Source organism: Aspergillus ambiguus (assembly GCF_047715705.1).
Source record: "Aspergillus ambiguus strain CBS 117.58 unplaced genomic scaffold BDV59scaffold_45, whole genome shotgun sequence".
Classification (NCBI taxonomy): domain Eukaryota; kingdom Fungi; phylum Ascomycota; class Eurotiomycetes; order Eurotiales; family Aspergillaceae; genus Aspergillus; species Aspergillus ambiguus.
Window position 1 is genome coordinate 114,603 of NW_027395558.1, and position 21,122 is coordinate 135,724.

At 52.4% G+C, this 21,122-nt stretch overlaps 6 protein-coding genes across 6 annotated transcripts; 3 read left to right on the forward strand and 3 right to left on the reverse strand.

Moving 5' to 3' along the window:
- The first annotated feature begins 275 nt into the window (after positions 1 to 275).
- On the forward strand, positions 276 to 2,894 carry BDV59DRAFT_210489 (putative MFS monosaccharide transporter). The gene is made up of 6 exons (XM_073695610.1): positions 276 to 775; positions 834 to 1,164; positions 1,215 to 1,414; positions 1,485 to 2,135; positions 2,193 to 2,282; positions 2,362 to 2,894. Exons 1-6 carry the CDS (start codon positions 650 to 652, stop codon positions 2,512 to 2,514), a joined length of 1,551 nt encoding a protein of 516 aa, XP_073543965.1. The 5' UTR covers positions 276 to 649; the 3' UTR covers positions 2,515 to 2,894.
- A 289-nt stretch (positions 2,895 to 3,183) lies between these two features.
- BDV59DRAFT_187118 (uncharacterized protein) lies at positions 3,184 to 7,375 on the reverse strand. Its single transcript, XM_073691136.1, has 2 exons — positions 3,846 to 7,375; positions 3,184 to 3,776 (listed from the first exon to the last, which is right to left on the reverse strand). Exons 1-2 carry the CDS (start codon positions 7,186 to 7,188, stop codon positions 3,328 to 3,330), a joined length of 3,792 nt encoding a protein of 1,263 aa, XP_073543966.1. The 5' UTR covers positions 7,189 to 7,375; the 3' UTR covers positions 3,184 to 3,327.
- A 348-nt stretch (positions 7,376 to 7,723) lies between these two features.
- BDV59DRAFT_187119 (E3 ubiquitin-protein ligase SSM4) lies at positions 7,724 to 12,980 on the reverse strand. The gene is made up of 2 exons (XM_073691137.1): positions 9,509 to 12,980; positions 7,724 to 9,452 (listed from the first exon to the last, which is right to left on the reverse strand). The coding sequence occupies exons 1-2, from the start codon at positions 12,726 to 12,728 to the stop codon at positions 7,888 to 7,890; spliced, it is 4,785 nt and encodes a 1,594-aa protein (XP_073543967.1). The 5' UTR covers positions 12,729 to 12,980; the 3' UTR covers positions 7,724 to 7,887.
- A 462-nt stretch (positions 12,981 to 13,442) lies between these two features.
- On the forward strand, positions 13,443 to 16,474 carry BDV59DRAFT_121373 (uncharacterized protein). The gene is made up of 3 exons (XM_073686806.1): positions 13,443 to 13,758; positions 13,829 to 14,545; positions 14,609 to 16,474. Exons 1-3 carry the CDS (start codon positions 13,631 to 13,633, stop codon positions 16,248 to 16,250), a joined length of 2,487 nt encoding a protein of 828 aa, XP_073543968.1. The 5' UTR covers positions 13,443 to 13,630; the 3' UTR covers positions 16,251 to 16,474.
- Positions 16,475 to 16,697: 223 nt separating this feature from the next.
- On the reverse strand, positions 16,698 to 17,257 carry BDV59DRAFT_205468 (SND2/TMEM208 family protein; the record flags this gene model as incomplete). Its single annotated transcript, XM_073694651.1, has 2 exons — positions 16,698 to 17,201; positions 17,249 to 17,257. The coding sequence occupies 2 exons, from the start codon at positions 17,255 to 17,257 to the stop codon at positions 16,698 to 16,700; spliced, it is 513 nt and encodes a 170-aa protein (XP_073543969.1).
- Positions 17,258 to 17,443: 186 nt separating this feature from the next.
- BDV59DRAFT_187124 (anaphase promoting complex subunit bimA) lies at positions 17,444 to 21,014 on the forward strand. Its single transcript, XM_073691138.1, has 4 exons — positions 17,444 to 18,340; positions 18,436 to 18,609; positions 18,662 to 20,511; positions 20,567 to 21,014. Exons 1-4 carry the CDS (start codon positions 18,004 to 18,006, stop codon positions 20,636 to 20,638), a joined length of 2,433 nt encoding a protein of 810 aa, XP_073543970.1. The 5' UTR covers positions 17,444 to 18,003; the 3' UTR covers positions 20,639 to 21,014.
- The last annotated feature ends 108 nt before the right edge of the window (positions 21,015 to 21,122 follow it).

Below are 21,122 nucleotides of genomic sequence, written 5' to 3' on the forward strand. Positions count from 1 at the left end.
AATTGAGACAAGGTATTGGAGTCCAGGAAGAGTCCACGTTCGTGTTCATTGCATTTCTTTTATATTCTCGACTGACCCATGCTCCCACTCTCAACAGCGGGATATCGGACTCGGTTACCTTCCGGAGACAGGATCGTGTCCCACTGTGATCTCCCGTACTGGGTCTCAAAGTCCTTGAGAATCTCGGGAAGCTGACCAAAGTCACTATGGAAATAGGCCAATCGTGCGGAGCCGAGGTGGACGACCACACTATGTCCGACTGGTAAACGCTCAATGACGATCTGCTCTCGGGGATGACTGCCTTCCGCAACTTCCGTCCTGCCTAGTTAAGACTAGTTATGCTCGAGCACTTCCTGTGCAGATCTTCTTCCCGCCTTTGGACTCAAGGTTCGCGGGGCTGGATACCTTCCGAGGAATTGCTGTCTAGAATTCCTCCCCGGACCTTGGCCTGGGGTTTAGTTCAACGCCTCTCCACACCGTAATGTGAAATAAAACTTACGTCTTACTTCGCTATCGCTCAGCTATAAATTCAAGTCGGATTCATCGTTATGAAATTCAAGTTGCTGTGGTAGGACACGTCTTCTGTCAAGAAACTCTCATTCACCTTAAATCAAGAGAATCCCCAGACTGTGCTTTCCACGTTGCACAGATGGCCATATTCCCATTGACTAGATACACAACCCACCTGGGAACGTCGGGCTTAAAGCTCAACTTTCTCGTTGCCGGCATTGCGGCATGTGCATTTTGGCTCTTCGGCTACGACATGAGCGTCATGGTACCCTGCCTTTCTTCAGCCTTTTCCCGGTAACGCGTCAGGTCTAAGAACAATACAGGGCGGTCTCATCACCGAGAAGTCTTTCACCACTGTTTTCCCCGAAATGAACAACGCCGATGTTCAGGGCATCGTGATCGCCGCTTTTGAACTCGGCGCTCTTGTCGGAGCCCTTGCCTGCCTGGACCTTGGCGACCGCCTCGGTCGTCGTCAGATCATCTGGCTCGGTATGCTCTTCATGCTGGTCGGTGGCGCGTTGCAGACCAGTGCCTGGGTCATATCTCAGCTAGTCCTGGGTCGGGTTATCAGCGGCATCGGGCTCGGCTTGCAGGTCGCTACAGTGCCGTCATGGCAGTCTGAGTGTGCGAAAGCTCATAGTCGCGGACGTTGGGGTAAATGGGTCTCGTCGCTCTTCTCGTGTCCAACGGCTGACACGGTCTAGTCATGATTGAGGGAGGTTTGCAGACATTTGGCGTTGCTTGCGGCCAGCTCGTTACCTATGGCTTCTTCTTTGTAAAGGGCCAGGCGCAATGGCGTACACCCGTGGGCATCCAGCTTGTCCCGGCCTTGATCGTCTTCGTCTTGATTAACTTTCTTCCCGAGTCGCCGCGCTGGTTGATCAAACATGGCCTCGTTGGAGAGGTATGTCGTCTTGATCTTTTGGCAGCCGTTCTTTTCTAGAAGTGCTTTGCTGACCGTACAATGTTTGTAGGGCATACACAACCTGTCAAAGCTTCGAGGCCTGCCCGACGACCATCCGGACCTAGTGTTTGAACGTGATGCAATCATCGCCTCGTTTGAAGCTCAGACTGAGCTGGCCCCGTTCTCCTATAGAGAATTACTGGATATGGGAAAGACTAAGACCTTCCATCGCGTTGCCATCGGGGTTTTCATGCAAGCCGCGCAGCAAATTTCCGGAATCAACTTGGTCTCAACATACGCCAACAAGATTCTGCAAGAGTCGTTCGGCCTCGACGCCGGTACATCACACCTCATCGCTGCCATGGGCGGTTTGGAGTACGCTCTATGCTCGCTTCTATCCGTGTTGCTCATAGAAGGACTTGGGCGGCGTCGAGCCTTTTTGTGGACTACAGTCGGCATGGCCTGTTGCTTTGCCGTCATCGCTGGGCTTCAAAGCACGGACTCGCGCACCTGCCAACTGACCGCCGCCGGGTTTCTGTTTCTTTTTAATACCTTCTTTGGCCTTGCCTGGGTTGGGGGGCCGTTTTTGTACAGCGCCGAGATTGCACCTCTGCGATGCCGCGCGCAGGCTAATGCCATGGCGAGCGCTACCAACTGGTTGTTCTGCTTCGTGGTGGTTATGATCGTCCCACCCGCTTTCCAGAATACCGGCTGGAAGACCGTAAGTCAAAACTTTATTGTACACCGTGGCGCCGTTCTCAGCCTAATGTTGGCCTAGTATATTATATTTGCCATCTTGAATGCCTGCTTCATACCTATCATCTACTTTTTCCTGGTTGAGACCAGAAAAAGGAGTCTCCAGGAGCTTGTGAGTACCTCTAAGGGATAGAGCGTGTCCACGCGACATACCATGAAGTAACCTCATACGCTAAATATTCTGGCTCCAGGACGTCATTTTTGCTGCGGGTGGTGACCCGGTCAAAAAAGAGAAGACGATGCCGCACAACATGCCTATTGACGAGGCCCGGAGGATCCTTGGTCTTCCTGAGAGCACTCGCATCACTGAACTAATGGAACACGAGGCGAAGATGCCAGAATGAGAGCATTTCGCTTTGAAGACAATCAGGGTGGTTCGTTCGTAATACGGGCTCTTTCAGTTTCGAAGATGGATGGCTTATATATCCGGGCGTAATAAATGCATAGGATTCCGGCAAACTGAACTGCAGCGTAAATATGAGAATGGTCAGCATTTTCAGACACTTTCGCAAGTCTGTCGAAAGACGGCGGGGACCGTGGTCCTATCTTCATACACTCCCTGAGCAATCTGGACGATAGAGCCCGTCGCTAACGACCGCGACGAAAGATTTTGGAAGTGCCCGAGAAAGATTTCCGAGATCTATTTGGTCAGTCTTATCAAATTTGACAAAGCACAGCTGCTGAGACAGTGTTAAAAATTCACGCTCCAGAAGGGGAGAGGAAGACCATCCGCGCATCTATACCTCGAGCGGTATTGTCTGTTTCGCAAAGTCTATCAGGCTAGCAAATGTCTGGCGACAAAATGCCTGAACTCGAAAAAGCCCAGAGAAGAAGCGAAGTCACCCAGGAAGATGAAGGACCGGGGGTCGAGTCTACGCCGCGAGAGATTCTAACTGTCGAGTCGAAGGCTCGTACACAAGCTCGAGACGCTTTGAAAGGGGAACAAGATAGTTGGTTTGACATTTATTTGGCAAAACTACGGTGATTTGACCGATTCCTTTAGAGAATGTTAATAGAATAATTGGCGTGGATTGCTATATAAAAATGGCAGCATAGGGGTATTAATATTTTGCTTCAGCTGCTCGCTGGTTCATTCATCACATCAATAACATAAGAAATAAAATGGATATCACGACAAATCAAGGTTCCAGGCAATCCTAAGCAAGCTGCCTTTCCAAGCTCCTCGGAGGAGTCAGAATAGGGGGCATCCCGCCATACGGTGCTGGTGAGGGCCCCTCTCTTAATCCCCGACTCGGGTGGGCGGGGCCTGGTGGCGGACGCGCAGGTGGAGGAGGAGGCGAGGTAGGGTCCTCGAGTCCCAGATGCCCGATGTCAACAGGGATCTGGCCCGGGAGGGGCAATGGGGAGCGGTACCGCGGGTTTTGCGGCTCAAGATATGGGTTATGCGGTATGGAATATGCGAGCGACCTGTGGGGATGGCCGGGGAGAGAAACGTAGGAGGCATTGAGGGTACGAGCAATGTCCTCAAGGAGGACTTCCATAGGCGCAATGTACGCCGTACGGCTCCTTTCAGACCACGCTAGAACATGACCGCAGACACGGCCGGTGGACTTTTCGAAGACCCACGCGCCGGAATCGCCGGGGACTGTAAGTATTAGTTAGCATCACAAGCTGAGGTGGCACAAAGTTGTTAAGAAATGGGAGGCTTACTTACCGCCAAAGTTTCCTTCCACACAAAAGCTGGTCGAAAAACTGTGCCGCCCGTTCATTTTGACTAGCGTTATGGCACGAGAGATCTGGCCGGTCTGGAGGCCGCTGGTGCGGCCGCAGCAATGTACTTTCAGACCGCCAAGGTCTTCGAGTCGTGCAATGTCGGTGAGGAAGATGGGCTCACTTTGGGGCCGTTGCCTGGTTGACGAGGATGTTTTGTCGTACACGATGTTGCGTGGGTCGCTGCGGTCATCGTTAATTTTGATCAGTGCCCAGTCGATCTCGTGCTTGATGCCTTTTCGCGTCCATCGCCGAACACCGGAGGACGCGTGCACATATCCGAACGAATGTGACGCGAGGTGTTCGTCGTCGCGGTCTTCAAGGCAGGGAAAGAAGCCTTCACGGACATCATCCAAGGCCGGCTGGGTCACAAATAGTGGTGGTTCGTCGCCAGGATCCACGCCTGCAGTATCGCCGATAGACGCAGCATCCTCGTCATCGTACACATCATCCCCATCCAGGCCTTCGTCGGAGGAGTAGCCTTCGGAGAGCGTGAAATCATCATAGTTGCCTTCGAGACTCAATGAGACGGAGTTGTCATCTGCCTCTTCATCCTCTGAGAGTTCGAACTCCAGGTTGACCTCGGACGGATCATCATCGCACCAGCTGTACATGAACTCGGAGTCTTGGGCAACGGTTTGGCGAGGCCAATTACCAGCTGACCTCAGCGGAGCTTCTGCATCAGAATCATCATCCTCGTCTTCCTGGTCACTTGGTGACTCGAGCATGTGATGTACTGTCATACCATACGGTAAACCGTCGACGAGGATGGCACCTCCGTACGTCACAGGAGGCAAATGTTCTTCGTTCAGGAAGGCACCCATGGATGCTCCACAAAGAGGACGTGGCTGGTAGCAAGGATTCGGGTCCTGGTAGGGAGCAGGGAGATCTGGCCGCTCAGGCCCAGTCTTTGCCGGCCTGCGACGGTTCTTGCGTGGAACTTTTGACCGTTGAATATCGCCACGGAGGACAAGCAAATCCCAATCATCCCGATCAAGCACGAAGTATTTCTTGAGCGCTGCTCGAACTTTCTTGGTGCTGGCGCAAGTTACACAGATAGTCGTCTTCGCGCTTTCGACTGACTCGCCGGTCATAGTCAAAGTGACACCGCATGACTCTGTCGAGTCTTTGAGGATTTTCTGCAGCAGCTTCCTGAGCCGTGGCATCATCCGGAAGTTCCATTCGTTGAGATGCTCTTGGGGAATTTCGACGTTGGTAAGCTTCTTGAAAGTTCTCTTGCGCGGCTTCCGATCCTCAAGCCCCATCTTCTCCCGTATGAGCTTCATCTCTGCTGTGGGGAGCGGGGTGAATGGCTCTGGTGACAGTGGTACAAGTTGTTCATGAGCTGTGTACTCACGAAGTGGCTTTTTGGTGGCTGCAGCATCCGGCCGAGGCACCAGAGCAAGAGGAAGACAGTCATCAAGCTCCTCCGCACATGGAGCGGAAAATATGTCGATTCGACAACATGCCCAAATGATCTTACTCATGGTGTAAATGAAGTTCATTCCAAAAGAGAAGATACTGTCCGGCTCGGAGAGATCCAGAACGGGATAGTCATAGGTCTGCGGCACACGCAGACTGAAATCCTGAAAGGGCTGAGTAGAAAGGTGGAAGTTTGGAGCATCCAGACAGAGCTGGACCACATGGATATAGGCGCTACCGCACTTTGGACCGAGTTTCTGCAGGTAAACATTCTCGATCCTCTGTTTGAACATGGAAGGCGTGTACTTCATCTTCCATAGACGGCTGATTGGCGTCCACAGGCCAATCTCCAACAAGACCAAGCCAAGAGAATATAGGTCATAGGCCCATGCAGCATCGTCATCAAGCGACCGCTTATCATCGGGATGGCGATAGATACTGGACGAGAGGGGCTCTGGTGACGAGCCGCTCCCGGAAAATTGAGCGGTCGACGTCAAGTATGGACGGCGCAAATTTTCAGTCAATCCAACTTCGTCATGATTGGAGTTTGTTAAGCCGGGAAAGATCAGAACATTACTGCTATTTATATTACCGTGAACGAGATTCTGGCTCCTTAATTGCAAAACAGCCATCAGAAGGTCGTAGGCCAACCGAAAGCGGGTCTCAAGGTTGGGAATCTGATAATCCTCACCAGTCTGGAAGAGAGAGACAAGTGTTTTAGGTTTCAGGTCATGGAGGAGATCAGTAGGATTGCGGAGGAAGGGGAAGTAGTCGATGGGCATTTGATAGACGAAGGCATAACGCGAGTTTGGCATGTCGACATAATACCCGAGGAATCTTAACAACCCCAAGTGGGAAACACGAGAGTTTTGCACCAGTTGATCAAGAGTCTGATGCACACGATCCATGCGGTTCTTCTCCGGCACGGTGACAGCGCCAGCACTGTCAAAGATCATCGGAGCATATTCGAGCAAGATGGTAACGCTGGAGTCTTTCGAGCCGCGAAGGAACGGCGACGCTGAGGTGGGCATACGGCCAATGGCGCGAGAGTTACTAGACGCAGCCACAACTTCATACGGAGGAGGGCTGTTGTCATGTGATGCTCCGGAAAGTTGAAGTGTAGAGCGATCGATTATATAGTCATTGGACGAAAGAGGTTGGCCAAAGGATTGATCGAACTGGGAACGGTCGAAGGCTGGGGATTTTATGGGGTTCGACAGGTAATCGTATCCCTCTTTCTGTTTGCTGGGGCTCTGATATATTTGTTTCGTATCAAGAAATGCCTTCGAATCCGAGTGTGCAGAATAAGAGTCGTCTGTTTGCAGAGTTGGGTGGTGGCGCGCTCGATGACCACCTGAACTCATAGTGCGTCGAGATCGAGAGAGATCGTACAGTGTGTCGATACACGCTGTGAGGTCAGAAAGAAGCGATTTGGACCGGTCAATGTCCTCGTTCGACCAGTGTGTCTTGATAGGTAGGGTATTCAAGGGATCCTTTGCGGGAGCATCGGCTCTTCCGCCCTTGGAGGGCAATTCGGCCGGAGTTCCCCCGTGCTGAATGGACTCGGCTTCGTTGAGAAGCTCTTGGATGGATGACATTACACTGGCGACGACATCGCTAAATCCGGCTTGCGTCAGAGACTCGTCGATATCATTCGGTTGCGCGGCGCTCGCATCGCTCCAATCCAACCCCCAAGCCAACAGTCGGTCACGCTGAGTTCGGAAGCTGCGGTGCAAGGCGACCAATTCCGGATCGTCGACGGCCTTTGACGCCGTCGTGACGCTCTCGCAGGAGGTCTTAGTATCGGTGTACATCTTGGTGAGACGGCGTTGGAGGAAACCACCTCCATGGCGGAGAACGGACATCTTGGCGCGCTGAGTCCGGGGAACGGGGGGAGAGAAACGACGACGGAGAAAGGAGGTATCAGGTCATAGTAGAGCACCGTCAAAAGGTACTCTCATTCACAGGACATGGTGATGGGTTCAAAGGGGGGGGTTGATATTCAAGCAGCAACAGGCATCTGCAGATAGGAAAGGCTGAGGGGCGGGCAGGAAATAAGAATAGATCTCGGGTGGGCAGGAATTTGGTTGCCTAACCAATCGGGAGTGGCGAGTGCCCGCAAAGCCTCACGCGCCAAGCCACTGTCACGTGGCAGGCTGCCGCCATTTGCTCGGCGCTACATCGTGGTTGGCTGGCATACATGTGGCACGTGCATTCTGCCGCTGCACCGTGAGTCAGCACTGGATCAATCATGTGACTTAACTGACACAGCATCAAGTACGAGTTATCACTTCACTATCTGCCTATCTCAACTGCTCTCTATCGGACAGTAGCTAGGTTGCTACATTATACTGTGACAGTCACACGACTGCACGATACAATTGCTCGTTCATCACGTGGCCAGCGTACGGGAGTGCTCCCTGTAGGATATATAATTCAAACGGAGTGGGACCAGGTAGAAGCATTCTAAAGCCTGGCTAAAGTCTATTCATTAATCGTAATGAATGTACACTGAACTGGAAAAAGCACGGCTGCCCCAACAATTACAACATGCCTTAATCTTCTCAACCCGTCATCACCCGGCGGGACACGCCGACATCCCGCGTGCGCTTTTCGCGGAAGTTATGCAGGCGCTCCCCAATTAAGTAAACATCATCACGGATACTGATCCGCCAAATCTCCATCTGTCGGTATACCAGGTAGCCTAGCCATCCTGCCAGGGTGATCAGTAAGGTCACCGGGTACGAATACCGATATACCAGAGAGTGTACGTCGGCGGTGGAGTAGAACATGGACGAGTTCGCTATGAACCCAAGAGAGAGGGGCAGAGCCACCGCAATCGACGCAGCAAGAATGACGGGGAGCAAAACTGCCCGAGTCGCAAGTCCCACATTTGGCTTCTGCCAACCATCGCGGAAAATTGCGTTTAGTGCGGCGGCGGGACGCGAAGTCGAACGCCAGAGTGCAAACTTGATCGCCATTTGCACGTAGAGGACCCCGATTGTCCAGTCCTGAACGAAGTGAATGACATGTGTCTTGGAACCGTCCATATATGTATGCACCGGGACCAGGATGTAGAGCTCCATTACCAAGGCGAAAAGCGAAGGAAGCACGATCGCAAAGGCGGTGCCAATATAAAGCAGCCGGAGTCCGGTGGCCAAAGCGGCAGAAATGCCTGCATAGGCCTCTTGGGGAGACCGAATATACGGGCCCAACTTTTCTTTGATCACCCCAAAACTTCGATGACAGTAGAGAGCTATCAAAACGACACTGCCTACCAGGCACGCACCTGTTGAGAAAGCGTAGACGTCGTTCAGTGCTCGGTTGGGAAAGTAGGAAGCCATGATTTTGCGGCCAATAACCAGAGGGATAATGGTGGTGCCTATCCCTGTGGCAGCGGCAAAGACCCAGATGAGGAGAATGAAGGCAGCAATCCGGCTCCGGAAATGAGGAGGGATGTAAACCTTAGTGAACATATCATTTGACCGACCATGCAATCCCTGTTCGGTATCCGGAGACCCATCCACCCTCTCATTTGTCTCCGTTACTTCCAAGAACACACGGCTGCCTTTGGGAATCCGAACCTGATCAGACGCAGGAGCTCGGACATACCTCCCGTCCCGTACGAAATATACGTCGGGGCGCTGATCATCCTCCGTAACGCGTTTGAGTTCCGAATCGCTGACGGGATGGTAGACATCTCCCTCAGCCCCAGTCAAGACTGCACGCCATGTGCGTCTCACATGATAGCCTTCTTCATCGTGGTTCCTTTCACCAAAGAAGAAGTCCGTCAGCCGCAGAACACGAGCACAGCGACGGAACCACCAGCCATAGATGCCGTGTAGCACGTCGGACGGCTTTATGGACTGAAGAGCAAGGGGGATAATGAAATTGTAGAATAGTAGATCGACTGGAAATTCGAGAACGGGGACTCTCGCTGACCAATGAACTGGCAAGACGTCGTTGAATGAGTAGTAGAGACCCCAAACGACGCTTCCGAGACAAAGAATGACTAAAGCTCCGTAAACGAGGGCACTGAAGGCGATCTTGCGCAATTGAGTGGTGATATTTCGCTCTAGAACATCACGTACAGGATGGAAAGTTGGGTCGTCAGGGTCACGGATGAAATCTGTAGGGAAACGCGTAAGTACCTAGCAGTTGGCAAAATCGGTAGTGCACACTTACATAGCACACCAGTTCTCATAACCTTCCTGCACATCGAAACAAAGAGGGCAAAGTGGAACATATAGCAGGTTCCAATGAACCAATGCACGAAAAGGGACGTGAGCGGGGAAGACGACGTAAAATCGAGACGGGACGAAATGGTCGCGTTCTCAAACAGAGGCAACAGGGCAATGTCGAGTAATGCACCGCAGTACAAAGGGAAAACGATCATCTCAATCCCGATGATCAAAATGACTTTCATCACCCCACCGGCTTGGTGTAGGACCTCCGCAACCATGCCATCAACCCGTTGGCCGCGGGCAATACCAGAAATTAGACCAGTAACGCGAAGGTAGAGGAGACCCACAACAGAGGCTAGGAGATAGCCCATAATTATCGCAATCGCACGGTCCTTGGTATCCCACACGGCGAGCTCGTAATCAACAGTCATACCAGCTCCAACAGCGCTAGCACCGAACCATTTGGGGCTCGTCCTGTATAGGAGTAGACCAGTAATATCGCGGATCAGATCTCTCCATTGGGATACTATGTTGGTAAGATCCATGGCATTATAACCAAAGGCCAACGCCTCTGAGATGCCTTCATTGATCAGCCGGAGAGGAAAGTCGTATAAGATGAACTGGCCGATAGCAAAGGCAGATCGGAACACGCTGGCAATGCGCGCTTCATGTATCTTCAAGGCCTGATGGGAAAGGACGGAGAACATAGGAACGTCAGACTCGTGGAACAGGAAGAAAGTTCCGACCACGCTTTTCAGTCGGTTGCCACTGGCATCGATGATGGAAAGAGAAGCACTGGTGATGTACTGCGAAGATGGCATCCAGTCCGCAACGGGGACGAGAGCGCCGAATGGTGCAAGCAGAACTCTGCAAGCTAGACTCGCCCAGTAGATAACGTAACCCAAGCTTCCAATAAGAGTGTCGAGAGTGACATCGGCGAACACCGACACAGCGGTCATCGGGACACCGAAGATGAGTTGGATCGGGTTTGCTAGTAGAACAAGAGCGATCTTACCCCATAGATAGGGAAGCCAGATTCCGATAGCGATGGTGAAGGATATCAGGAGAGCACTGAAGACACCGTTCTGAAGGAGTCCAAAAATTGGACCTTGCATACCGATGAGCTCCATTATGCCTTCTAGATCATCACCATCCTCGATCGCGTCCAGATCATTTGGAATGAGATCAGCATCCGCAATACCTTCGCCATCCTGCACGGCGCCATCAGCAACCCGTCTGTTATTTTGGACAGGCACAAAAGGCGCTTCCAGGGCAGGATCTTCAACCAAATGCTCGTCATCTTGTGCATTGTCCTGCGCCTCGTCAACATCTGGAATGACGTCAGCCCAAAACCAATCGAAAATTCTGTTTCCGAAATTCCTGGGAGGCGCGTCAAGACGCTCGGCTTGATTTGGTGGAGCAGCTGATGATGGATCTGGAGTGTCGCCGGATTGATCTGGGCTTTGGTCCAGACGATTGGAACTTTGAGCGCCATGGGGTTCGTTGAGCGAGCTACTCGACCCACTAGCTTGCGCGTGGCGCTCATCTACGCCATCATTTCTTGATGCAGCGAAATTGAAGGTAAAGTCGTTCCGGGGGTGGCTGGTGATGGTATCATCCCCTTGCCGAGGCATAGTACCAAACACGCGGGGTATGTCGAAGGGATTTTCGAGTTGATCGACTGGAGAAGTAGGGGGAGAAAGCTCTGGTGATGTAGCTCTGCCATCATCACCCACAGCCTCTTCGAAATCACCACTAGAAGGGTCCATGTGTGCTTGACCATCAATTGAATTATTTCTGGACCGCCGAGTGTGCTGTAGGTTTGTCATTGCGGTGACGATCCAGCTGAGCTCATCCTGAAGGCCTTCTTCATGAATGATGTCGAGGATTTGCTGAGGGTTACCATTGCCACGGGTCCATAGATCCCGGAACATCTCTACGCTAGGAGACATTCGATTCAGGGGGGATGGTTCAGGAAGAGGTGTGTCATCATCGCTCTCGCCGTTAGCCTCGCCACGTTGGAAGATTTCCCCTTGATATTCATTATATTCATCGTATGCTCTGGCAGCCGAGTCCACCGCTGCATGCTGAGACTGATCCAAGTCATCAGTAGGATCAAGATGTTGGTTTTCGTGTAACCGATCCTCTGGATGCACAGCGTCATTTGGATCAGGCTGCCGGTGATTGTCATCCTGGTCTGCACGATTGTTCGCTATCAGTTGCACAGCTGCTTCGCGCTCTGCTTCTGCGATGTTGGCCATTGGTTGCTGTTGGACGACCCATTCCCTGATAAGGAATATCAAGATGAACGATATGACGACGAGCAAGGTGATCAATTGGCCTTCCAACGTATCGATAATAATGTTGTTTATAGTAGGCGACGGCGTTAGGGTGTTGAGGAATTTGACATTAGAAAGCCACGAAGGGCGCCGTTTACTGTATGAGCCGGGAACCGTCATGTTCGCAGAGTCCACACCAGCCGAGCCGGCAGACGATGACATGGCCGGAAAGAACAATATAGAGAGGGCCTTTTTGACAAGTGACAGTAGGAGTGGCTCCGCGGAGGAAAAACGAAACATCGACGTCGGAGAATCCACGGATTCCACATTCGCTCCGCTGGACTGGGCGGCGGCCGTTCCTACAGCAGTGATTGCAGTACTGACAGCAGACATAGTGGCATTCATAGCCATGTCGGGAAGCAGGTCCTGCGGAGAAGCCTGCACAGAGCTATCACTACCGGACCAGCGGCCATCTGCCAGCCAGAACAGAGCTCTCCATATCGCCCTCATTGACCAGGGTAACCATCCAAGCCATACAAACGCCACCAATATGAGACGGAGCCACGTGACAAGCGATCGGAAGCTGTGTATCAAAAGTTGCTTCATGAAGAGCGGGGTTGGTAGGCTCCTTGGCATGTTGGGATCGTAGAGTTTGGTGAAGTGGAACGGCGTTTTGCATAGTTCACAGTGTTTCTTCTGAGAGTGGGATAGCCATTCGACCAGGCAAGCCTGGTGGACGAACTTGATACTACCGCTGCATTTGCAAGGATAAAATAACTGTTCATCCGGTGTACCCTCTCCACGACATATCCGGCAAGTATCAGGTTCTTCGAAATCTCGTTCTTTGCCTTTTGTATTGGTATCGTAGGCCGGGTCGTTCATGAGGTCGGGGAAGGCACTTGCCCCGGAGGGTGGACGGAAGTCATTTCCCGGTAGCTCCATGTTTGTTAACGGAGTTTAGATCCGACGATCCGGTCGTCTTCAGTAACGGTGGCCAGATATCATGTTCGTCGTATCGCGAAGACCGTCAATGAATTCGTCGCCGAGTGGAGGCGCTGGTGGCGAAGGACCGAACGAATCTCCCTTGGTGTAGGATAGAAAACAGTTTCGCGGGTTGGGATCAATCTGAGAGGTATGACTCCAAACCTCACAGATCAGCGACTCAAGGAACAGGGTGGTAAGACTATGATCGAGGAGGGATTAATAGGTAGTGACGGCAGATTGACTTCCTTCGGTCGATGGGGGCCGATGGATGACTCAGCGTCGGGACCGAGGTGCGGCACGTGATGCCATACAGTACATGACGAAAAGGCGATTGTTCGAACTGCCTCCTTCGGCCAACCAACGCCACAGGATGACCTCACCGGTACAAACAATGCATCATCCTTGATTGCCTTGCACAAGATAGAACCGGTCCTTGATCTTATCCTGACCGATTTCCCCGTGTCTTCTCTCTTCCGAGCCTAATCAGATTGGACTTGGCATCAGTCTTCACGTTCACTACTGCGTACCCGTGTAATTATTTATGTCGAGCTAACAGCAAGTTACCCCGGGCTAAGCTCCTAAAAACCCTCTCCGCCAAGACTGAATAGGCCCTCGCGTGTCCGTGCTACCGTCCGGGTCAGACGTTGACGAAGCTTTCGCCTGGTTCTTTCATTTCTGGAGTGTCACTCTGATTCGACCTCGGACCCTAGAAATTCTGTTCTTTGCTGTGCAATGATATAGAAGACGCGCTTCGTCTTGATCGCATCTTTGGTCTGATTGGGATCGACGCGACGCGAACGTTCTACAAAGTTCGAATAAGGGGATTTCCGGCCCCATCAACGGGATCGAAGAGTGTAATCATGGCCACGCGAGATAATGGCCATGCGCCGGATGCCGTGGACAAGTCGACCGCAAACGCTGATGCGCGAGTCAGGTCAAAGACGAAGAAGACCAACCCGTTCCGCTGGGCGCTTGGGGTGATAGTGCGGTAGGTTAATTTCTGCTCCAAATTTCTGGATGATTTCACACGAGCTCTCTCTGACGGAAACACCTCCCAGACTGTGCATTTGGTATGCCTTGCTCACCCCTTTCTTCCGCTGTCCGTCCCGCATCTCCGAGCTGAACGACTCATCCCCGCGGGTGTGCAAGCCGTACCTCGTCGCTCGCTCCTATATTGATCCCCATGTCGCTCCGTACTATGAAACCTACGCGGCACCTTACGTTGATGCCACGCGCCCGTACGTGAATATTCTGAATGAGAAGGTGTACACGCCTTCCATCAACGTTGCCAAACATGGATATGAAAGATACGGAGCTCCTGCCTTGAGCCAGGCGCAAGTCTACTGTCAACAACAATGGGATGCGCAAGTCACCCCTCGTCTGCAGCTCGTCAAAGACCGAGCCAACGCGCTTTATACATCAGAGGTGGCTCCGCATGTACACCGCGTCGAAACTGCAGTATCGCCATACTACCAGAGGGCCAACTTGGCCATCCGATCAACAGCGCAGGACTACATCTTGCCATTTTACGCTCGCTCCATGCCTTTCATCGGAAAAACCTATACTTCTGGACAAGATGTCCTCGCCACCACTGTCTTGCCGTATGCGCAGAGTACCTGGTCCTCTGCCATCACATTTGTGAGCGGCTCCCTGTGGCCCAAGCTCACTGGCCTATACTCGGAGAATGTTGAGCCTCAGTTGGTGAAGATTGGTCAGAGACTCGCGAGTTACCGTGAGGGTAAGCGACTCAACAGCGTCGTGGAGGAAACCGACAGGTAAGCTGTGACGGAAAACGAAGAACCGGTTACTCAGCGAGCTAACTCATAGGTGCTCTTAAGCCCGACGGATCAATCCACCCATTCTACTCCAGCTTCATCCACGGAAACACCCAAGTCTGAAGTCCCGTCTACGCCTTCTGTTGTCACCACCTCGTCAACTCCAACGAAGCTCTCACCCGCTGAAATAGAAGCGCAGACTCGCGAGAAAATTGCGTCGGACCTGCGAACATGGGAACAGAAGTTTGCCGCGTCTGCCGGGAACGCTGTGGAGGAACTCGAGTCTCGTATCGCCGAGCTGGTCGATGAGTATGTTGCGGACGAGGCTAAGCAAAACGGGGAAGGTCTCGTGACAGCATTGCAAGCGACCATGGAGCAGGAGATATCTTCTGTAAAGACTCGCATCAACACTTTGGCAGACTCCCTGCCGACCGAAGATGCGCCTGAACAGGAGGAAGAGGCGCAGGAAGCACTCTTAAAGGACGTCAGAGAATCCGCCATTACAATCCGGGACCGCGCTCATGCGCTTAGAGAGTGGCACACATCGTTTGATGATGAACTCCAGCGTCGTGTCTCGGTCGCCGCTCGGTCGGCTCTGACGGTGCTGGACAGCATCCACAATTTAGGATTTCAAGAGATTGGCACGCGTTGGGCGTGGATGGACGGTGTCACCTATACGGATTGGGAGGAATATCACTCTTTGAAGGCGCAGTTTGACGGCTGGAAGAACCAATTTTTCCACGATAGGCTGAAGCATCCGAAGCTCGAAGAAGCTAAGTCCGTGGCTGAAGACATCCTCTCAACTGGTATGGATGCTGCGGAAGCCGCTGCAAAGGAGCTCGGTCGACTCAAGGCCGTCGGAAAGTGGAAGATCACGGCTCGGGAAGTGAGCGATAACTTTGACACCAGATCTGAACTTCCACCTGCGCCACCGAAGCCTACTGTAGTTGATGAGGATAACTCTACGACTGAAGGCGAAGCGTCGGGGCCTGATGCAAATGTTGAGCAGTCTGATGAGGAGTCAAAGGCGTCGTCCCATCCCACTGGTACTGAAAACACCGGCTCAGAAAACAGCGATGTCAAGTTTGAAGATTCCCCCGGGCCTGAACATCACGAGACCGATGCGAACGCTTCTCTGAGCGATGAAACAGAAGAGGTCGGGTTTGATACCAGCCTCGACGATGACGAAACCGTTCTGGAGGAGATCCATCAAGATGCAGGAGATGATTCCGGCCGGCCGATGTGGGGTGCTGAGGCTGCAGCTGTCCCCACTGTTCCCCCTGTGCAAGGCATGGTTGATGGCGAATTAGTCGACGACGCCAGCGAAGTTGAAGAGTCGACCCAACCGTCTAAGATAGATGATGGAGAACCATTCGCTGATCCGATCCGTCTCAGCAATGACAAAACTTCGTCAGGAACCTCTGATGAGAAAGGCTCCCAAGAAGATTCGGTGAGAGAAATTCTGAATAAGCTACTCGCCGCCAAGGGCTCAACCTTGCCTGATGACCTTAAGCTCAAACTTCAGGCTGTCTATGAGTCGCCTGAGTTGATGATCCCCACCTCATCTGTTGACTCTGAGGAATCTGTGCGGACTCATGCCCAATCGACACCTGCATCGAGTACGGCTATCGAGGGCGAGAAGAACGCCGATAGGGAATCTGCAGATGCCGTTACCGAGGATACACCTGCGAAGGAAGATCTATAAACATGTTAATTTCTGTCCAGTCACAGTGGAGAAAGACGGTTAGTGATCGTTTCTGATGCCATCATTTACTTGGTTTGATATCCCGGCGGTTTTGTTTATCGATTACCCGGTGGACTCTCATGCCCCTAATATTCCCCATATAGTTACCACGAGTGAGTCATGATGTCTTACGTCAGTTCATGAGGACTTTTGCGTCGGTTTATTCTTCTGTTTTGCCTTCTTGCTATTTCTGTTTTAAAGCCCAGTCTTGCCACGCCAGGCACCATGCAAGATAGTTTTTCAATTAAGTAGAATTACAATTGTGTATGTCATGAACAATTGGACTTTTCGTATCACGAGTACATCCGATACATGCGACAACAGACATGGGGCGAAAGTAGGCCGGTCTGGTGGGATATACAGATGAGCAATAAAGGATCCATTTGACCCCCTTCTACCATGAAAGCTTCACCGATACTGTACACGACCGCCCCGCTTCTCCATCTTCTTCTGTCGCTTGCTTTCGGCAGCCGGAACCTCGCCGCCGGCACCACCCATTCCGGCCAATCCAGACTTCATGCCCGTGACGGTCGTATACAATAGCCAGACGGAATACAGAGGAACAACGATCCACAGCCACCATGCGCGATCGTTGAACACGCAGACCGCTCCGATACAGCCCCAGGTCCAGTACAGGACATCCCACATGAACTCGGTCAGGCCGGCTGCTCCCAGGTCTTCACCGGGAGACCGCAAGGAGCCGTCGGCGGGGTTGTACTGGGGACGACCGAGCCGGTCCAGGTAGAACTCGATGACGAGAGTCGGACAAGCGAGGAAGAAGTAAGGTTTCAGCGCATGGGGACGGTCAAAGGCCCAGTGCAGGAGCAGGAAGAGCGCATGGAGGGCGAGAGAGATGAGATGGGTCCGGAGAAGGACGGAGGCATTGCGGGCGGCGAGAGACTTGGCTGCTTTCTGGAGGAGTGAGCGACGAGGCCGACGGAGAATATGAAGAGACGTACCTGAGCCATGATCAAAGGGAATGAACGGTGGAAGTGAAGCAGTTCCCGTCAAGCAGCGTGGAGAGTTCGCGAGTGGACGTTAACGTTAGGAATGGTTGCCCACCACAACGGGACAAGCGCCGGCCCGCGCCTCCACCAGCCACTCTTGCCATGAACCCTTCCAAAACAATTCATCAGCATCTCCTCCCTCCTCCATTTTATCCCCTCCTTCCGCACGTCATCGGCGACTTTTCTCCCCCCTTTCCGTGTCCGACTTCTGACATCTCCCTCTCCAGCTGTCCGTTCGATATGCAATTTGCCTCTCTTTGAGCTCCTGTCTGGCCCAACGGGGCGTCACGAGTCGTTCGGACGTCATTCATCTTTTCCAGGCACCTCCACCACTTTGGACTGGTCACTCGCCGCCCCTCCGCCGTCGATTTCTTCGTGGGGTGAATCAGGAGTGACGAGCAATCAGCGAAAGAACTGTGATGCGCATTGAAAGCGACCAGGAACACAACAGCGTTTTCCTTTGTCGCAGGTCCATGCAGTGAAAGGAACCCGTCCGTTCGCCGCGTCTCCAGATCTCTCGCACCAACGTTGACCTTTGCCTCCGTGGACTGTCTTCCTCCCTAATGCCTCCCCTGCGGTGAACGCGCCTATATTCCGGTCATTTCCACCCTTGTCAGACGCAGTTACCTCGTTTTCACCTCGGCATCGTTATCAACTCATACCACTGTCGCGATCCTCCTCCTTCGCCCCATCTGGGACTCCGCACGATGTCTCCGTCTACGTCTCACATATCCAGCCAACTCCGGCAGTTGATATACTACCACGTCGACAACAACCTTGTTCGCAATGCGCTCTTCCTCGCCGGACGGCTACATGCCTACGAACCCCGAACCGCCGAAGCGTCTTACCTCCTCGCCTGGTGCTATCTCTTAAACGGTCAGGTCAAGGCGGCTTACGATTACAGCAGAAACTTTGGATCACGAGGGACACACGTGGGCTGTTCTTATGTGTATGCACAGGCGAGTTTGGACCTGGGAAAATACTACGATGGGATCACCGCCCTGGAGAGAAGCAGAAGCTTATGGGGCTCGAAAAATCATTGGAGTAAGCGCTGTCACTTGTTTTTGCCGTTCTTCCCGGTGAAGAGAACACAATGTGCTTGATACAAGACCGATGCTGATTGATCTTGCGACGCTCAGACAAGCACAGCGAGACACGCAGACAACACCTTCCGGATGCGGCTGCAGTTTTATGCTTGCTGGGGAAGCTCTGGCAGGCTCACAAAGACCTCAACAATGCTGTAGAATGCTATGTCGATGCGCTGAAGTTAAATCCGTTCATGTGGGACGCGTTCCTCGGGCTGTGTGAAACTGGTGAGTGAAAGCCTGACGTCGTACAACCGTCTCTGGCTAATGGTTTTACTAGGCGTCAACGTGCGAGTTCCCAATATCTACAAGATGAGCCCAGAGATGTTTGCGATCCTTTCATCCGCACAAGAAGACGCCGAACCTCCTCCATCTGAAAAACCGGTGCCTGTGACGGGACCTCTGCAAACACAATCAAATTCAAATCCCAGTTTGGACCCATTTACGTCAACTACATCAAGGAGCGATTCCAATGCCACACATGGGAGTTCGGCTCTGTGGGAAAAGCTGAACGGTAGTACCGTCAGCGTCGCTTCTACTGGAGCGTCAGTACCCATCGTTCGAGAAGGAACTGAAACGCCCGGAGGTCAGAGCAGCGAGTCCGAAGATTTTCGTGTCGCCAGCGGGATAGGAAATGCGGATACCGCATGGGAACCGCCGTTGGCCCCGGCTAGGAAAAACCGAACTATACAAACCATCGGCATTGACCATCCGATGGACCCGCCCCCAAAGATGAAACCAACTGGGATTCGACAGAGGACGAGGGCGCGGGCTGAACCTGATGAACAGACCATCTCCCAGGGAGAGAGAGACCACGCGATTGCCTCTAGAATCGGAGACCGCAAACGAACAGTTTCCGGCCAAGTTGCTCATCCATCTACATCGCAACCCGTCGAGCCAGGGGCGCCCCAACGACGCAGCGTCAGGCTATTCAACCAGATCAAACCAACAACGAGCAAGTTTTCTGGTGCGGCGTTGAGCTCTAAAGATGGTAGGGAGTTGAAAAAGGTGAAGTCCACAAGCGTTAAGGGACGCACGACAACGTCGTCCACTAATGTAAACCGTGCGGTGAGCGGAAGCCGGAGACATGCCCTCGATGTTCACGACAGCGATGGAAAGGACCATCGAGCAACAACCGGCCTACATGGCACATCATCCCGTGGTACTGCTATCGAGAAGTCAAAGGCTTTAGAGGCACTGACCTGGCTGTTGGAGCTCTTTTCTAAGCTCGCGTCAGGCTACTTTGCTCTGAGTCGATATAAGTGCGCCGAATCAATTCAGATCTTCAATGCCCTCTCACAAGGGCAACGGGAAACACCCTGGGCCCTTGCCCAGATGGGACGGGCCTATTACGAGCAGGCCATGTATTCAGAGGCTGAAAAGTATTTCGTCAAGGTTCGAACGATGGCACCTTCTCGACTGGAGGATATGGAGATCTACTCCACCGTTCTGTGGCATTTGAAAAGTGACGTGGAGCTGGCATATCTGGCGCATGAGCTAATGGAGGTTGATCGCCTCTCTCCTCAAGCCTGGTGTGCGATAGGCAACTCCTTCTCCCACCAACGGGACCACGACCAGGCTCTCAAGTGCTTCAAGCGAGCAACACAGCTAGACCCCCAGTTTGCGTATGGCTTCACACTGCAGGGACACGAATATGTCGCCAATGAAGAATATGATAAGGCCCTGGACGCATACAGACATGGCATCAGTGCTGATAACCGACACTACAACGCGTGGTATGGCCTGGGAACCGTTTATGATAAGATGGGCAAACTCGACTTTGCTGAACAGCACTTCCGAAACGCTGCCAGCATCAACCCTACTAATGCGGTTCTCATTTGCTGCATTGGTCTGGTCCTGGAGAAGATGGATAACCCGAAGGCAGCCCTTATCCAGTATGGGCGTGCTTGTTCCATCGCACCACACTCTGTTCTGGCCCGGTTCCGCAAAGCTCGCGCATTGATGAAACTACAGGAGCTAAAGTTGGCACTGGCAGAGTTGAAGATTCTGAAAGATATGGCGCCCGACGAGGCGAATGTGCATTATCTTCTGGGCAAACTCTATAAGATGCTGCACGACAAGGCCAATGCTATCAAGCATTTTACGACTGCTTTGAATTTGGATCCTAAGGTATGATTGCTTTTGTAATGAAATCCTAGGTGTGCAGGTCTAACTCTACTTACAGGCGGCTCAGTACATCAAGGACGCCATGGAATCCCTTGACGACGATGAAGAGGACGATGAGGACATGGCATGATGGTTCTGTTTTACCTCTTTTTCTGCAATATTCCCACTGGTCGCTTGTATTTCTGTTTTCGACTTTTCTCAATGCCGGTCCTTATTGGAGTCTCGATGGGTTGGCATTTTTCTTCGAGCTTGACTTTGGGCAAGCGTTCAGCATTACTCGGGCGTTAGCTGGCCGGTTGGGTAGGGAGAGTAATTCTCCCGAGCATTGGGGTCTCGAGATGGGATCGAGCCCTTGGATTCTGAGTGTATATTAGCGTTGGGACGGCTTGTGGCAACGGTTGGACAAACACGGCAAATGAGCGACGAGACGACGCCAGACGGCAGATTCATGGACATACTGTCTGTTGATGCTGGCTTGGAATTGCATAATCAAATTCATTATTACGCATTGTTAGCATTCATACTGTCCATGATCTTGTCCATAATTCTATATTAAGGTAGTACCATTATGTATAGAGGTGTTCTAACCTCAGGCAGGAGTCACATGGGCCGCC

Coding starts and splice junctions, on each gene's coding strand:
- BDV59DRAFT_210489 (XM_073695610.1), top strand. CDS start 650: ATGGCCATATTCCCATTGACTAGATACACAACCCACCTGGGAACGTCG. Junction 1,415..1,484: donor AACATGGCCTCGTTGGAGAG/GTATGTCGTCTT, acceptor CAATGTTTGTAG/GGCATACACAACCTGTCAAA. Junction 2,283..2,361: donor AAAGGAGTCTCCAGGAGCTT/GTGAGTACCTCT, acceptor TTCTGGCTCCAG/GACGTCATTTTTGCTGCGGG.
- BDV59DRAFT_187118 (XM_073691136.1), bottom strand. CDS start 7,188: ATGTCCGTTCTCCGCCATGGAGGTGGTTTCCTCCAACGCCGTCTCACC. Junction 3,777..3,845: donor TGTGGAAGGAAACTTTGGCG/GTAAGTAAGCCT, acceptor TAATACTTACAG/TCCCCGGCGATTCCGGCGCG.
- BDV59DRAFT_187119 (XM_073691137.1), bottom strand. CDS start 12,728: ATGGAGCTACCGGGAAATGACTTCCGTCCACCCTCCGGGGCAAGTGCC. Junction 9,453..9,508: donor TATGAGAACTGGTGTGCTAT/GTAAGTGTGCAC, acceptor GTTTCCCTACAG/ATTTCATCCGTGACCCTGAC.
- BDV59DRAFT_121373 (XM_073686806.1), top strand. CDS start 13,631: ATGGCCACGCGAGATAATGGCCATGCGCCGGATGCCGTGGACAAGTCG. Junction 13,759..13,828: donor GCGCTTGGGGTGATAGTGCG/GTAGGTTAATTT, acceptor AACACCTCCCAG/ACTGTGCATTTGGTATGCCT. Junction 14,546..14,608: donor GTCGTGGAGGAAACCGACAG/GTAAGCTGTGAC, acceptor GGTGCTCTTAAG/CCCGACGGATCAATCCACCC.
- BDV59DRAFT_187124 (XM_073691138.1), top strand. CDS start 18,004: ATGTCTCCGTCTACGTCTCACATATCCAGCCAACTCCGGCAGTTGATA. Junction 18,610..18,661: donor CCTCGGGCTGTGTGAAACTG/GTGAGTGAAAGC, acceptor TGGTTTTACTAG/GCGTCAACGTGCGAGTTCCC. Junction 20,512..20,566: donor CTTTGAATTTGGATCCTAAG/GTATGATTGCTT, acceptor CTCTACTTACAG/GCGGCTCAGTACATCAAGGA.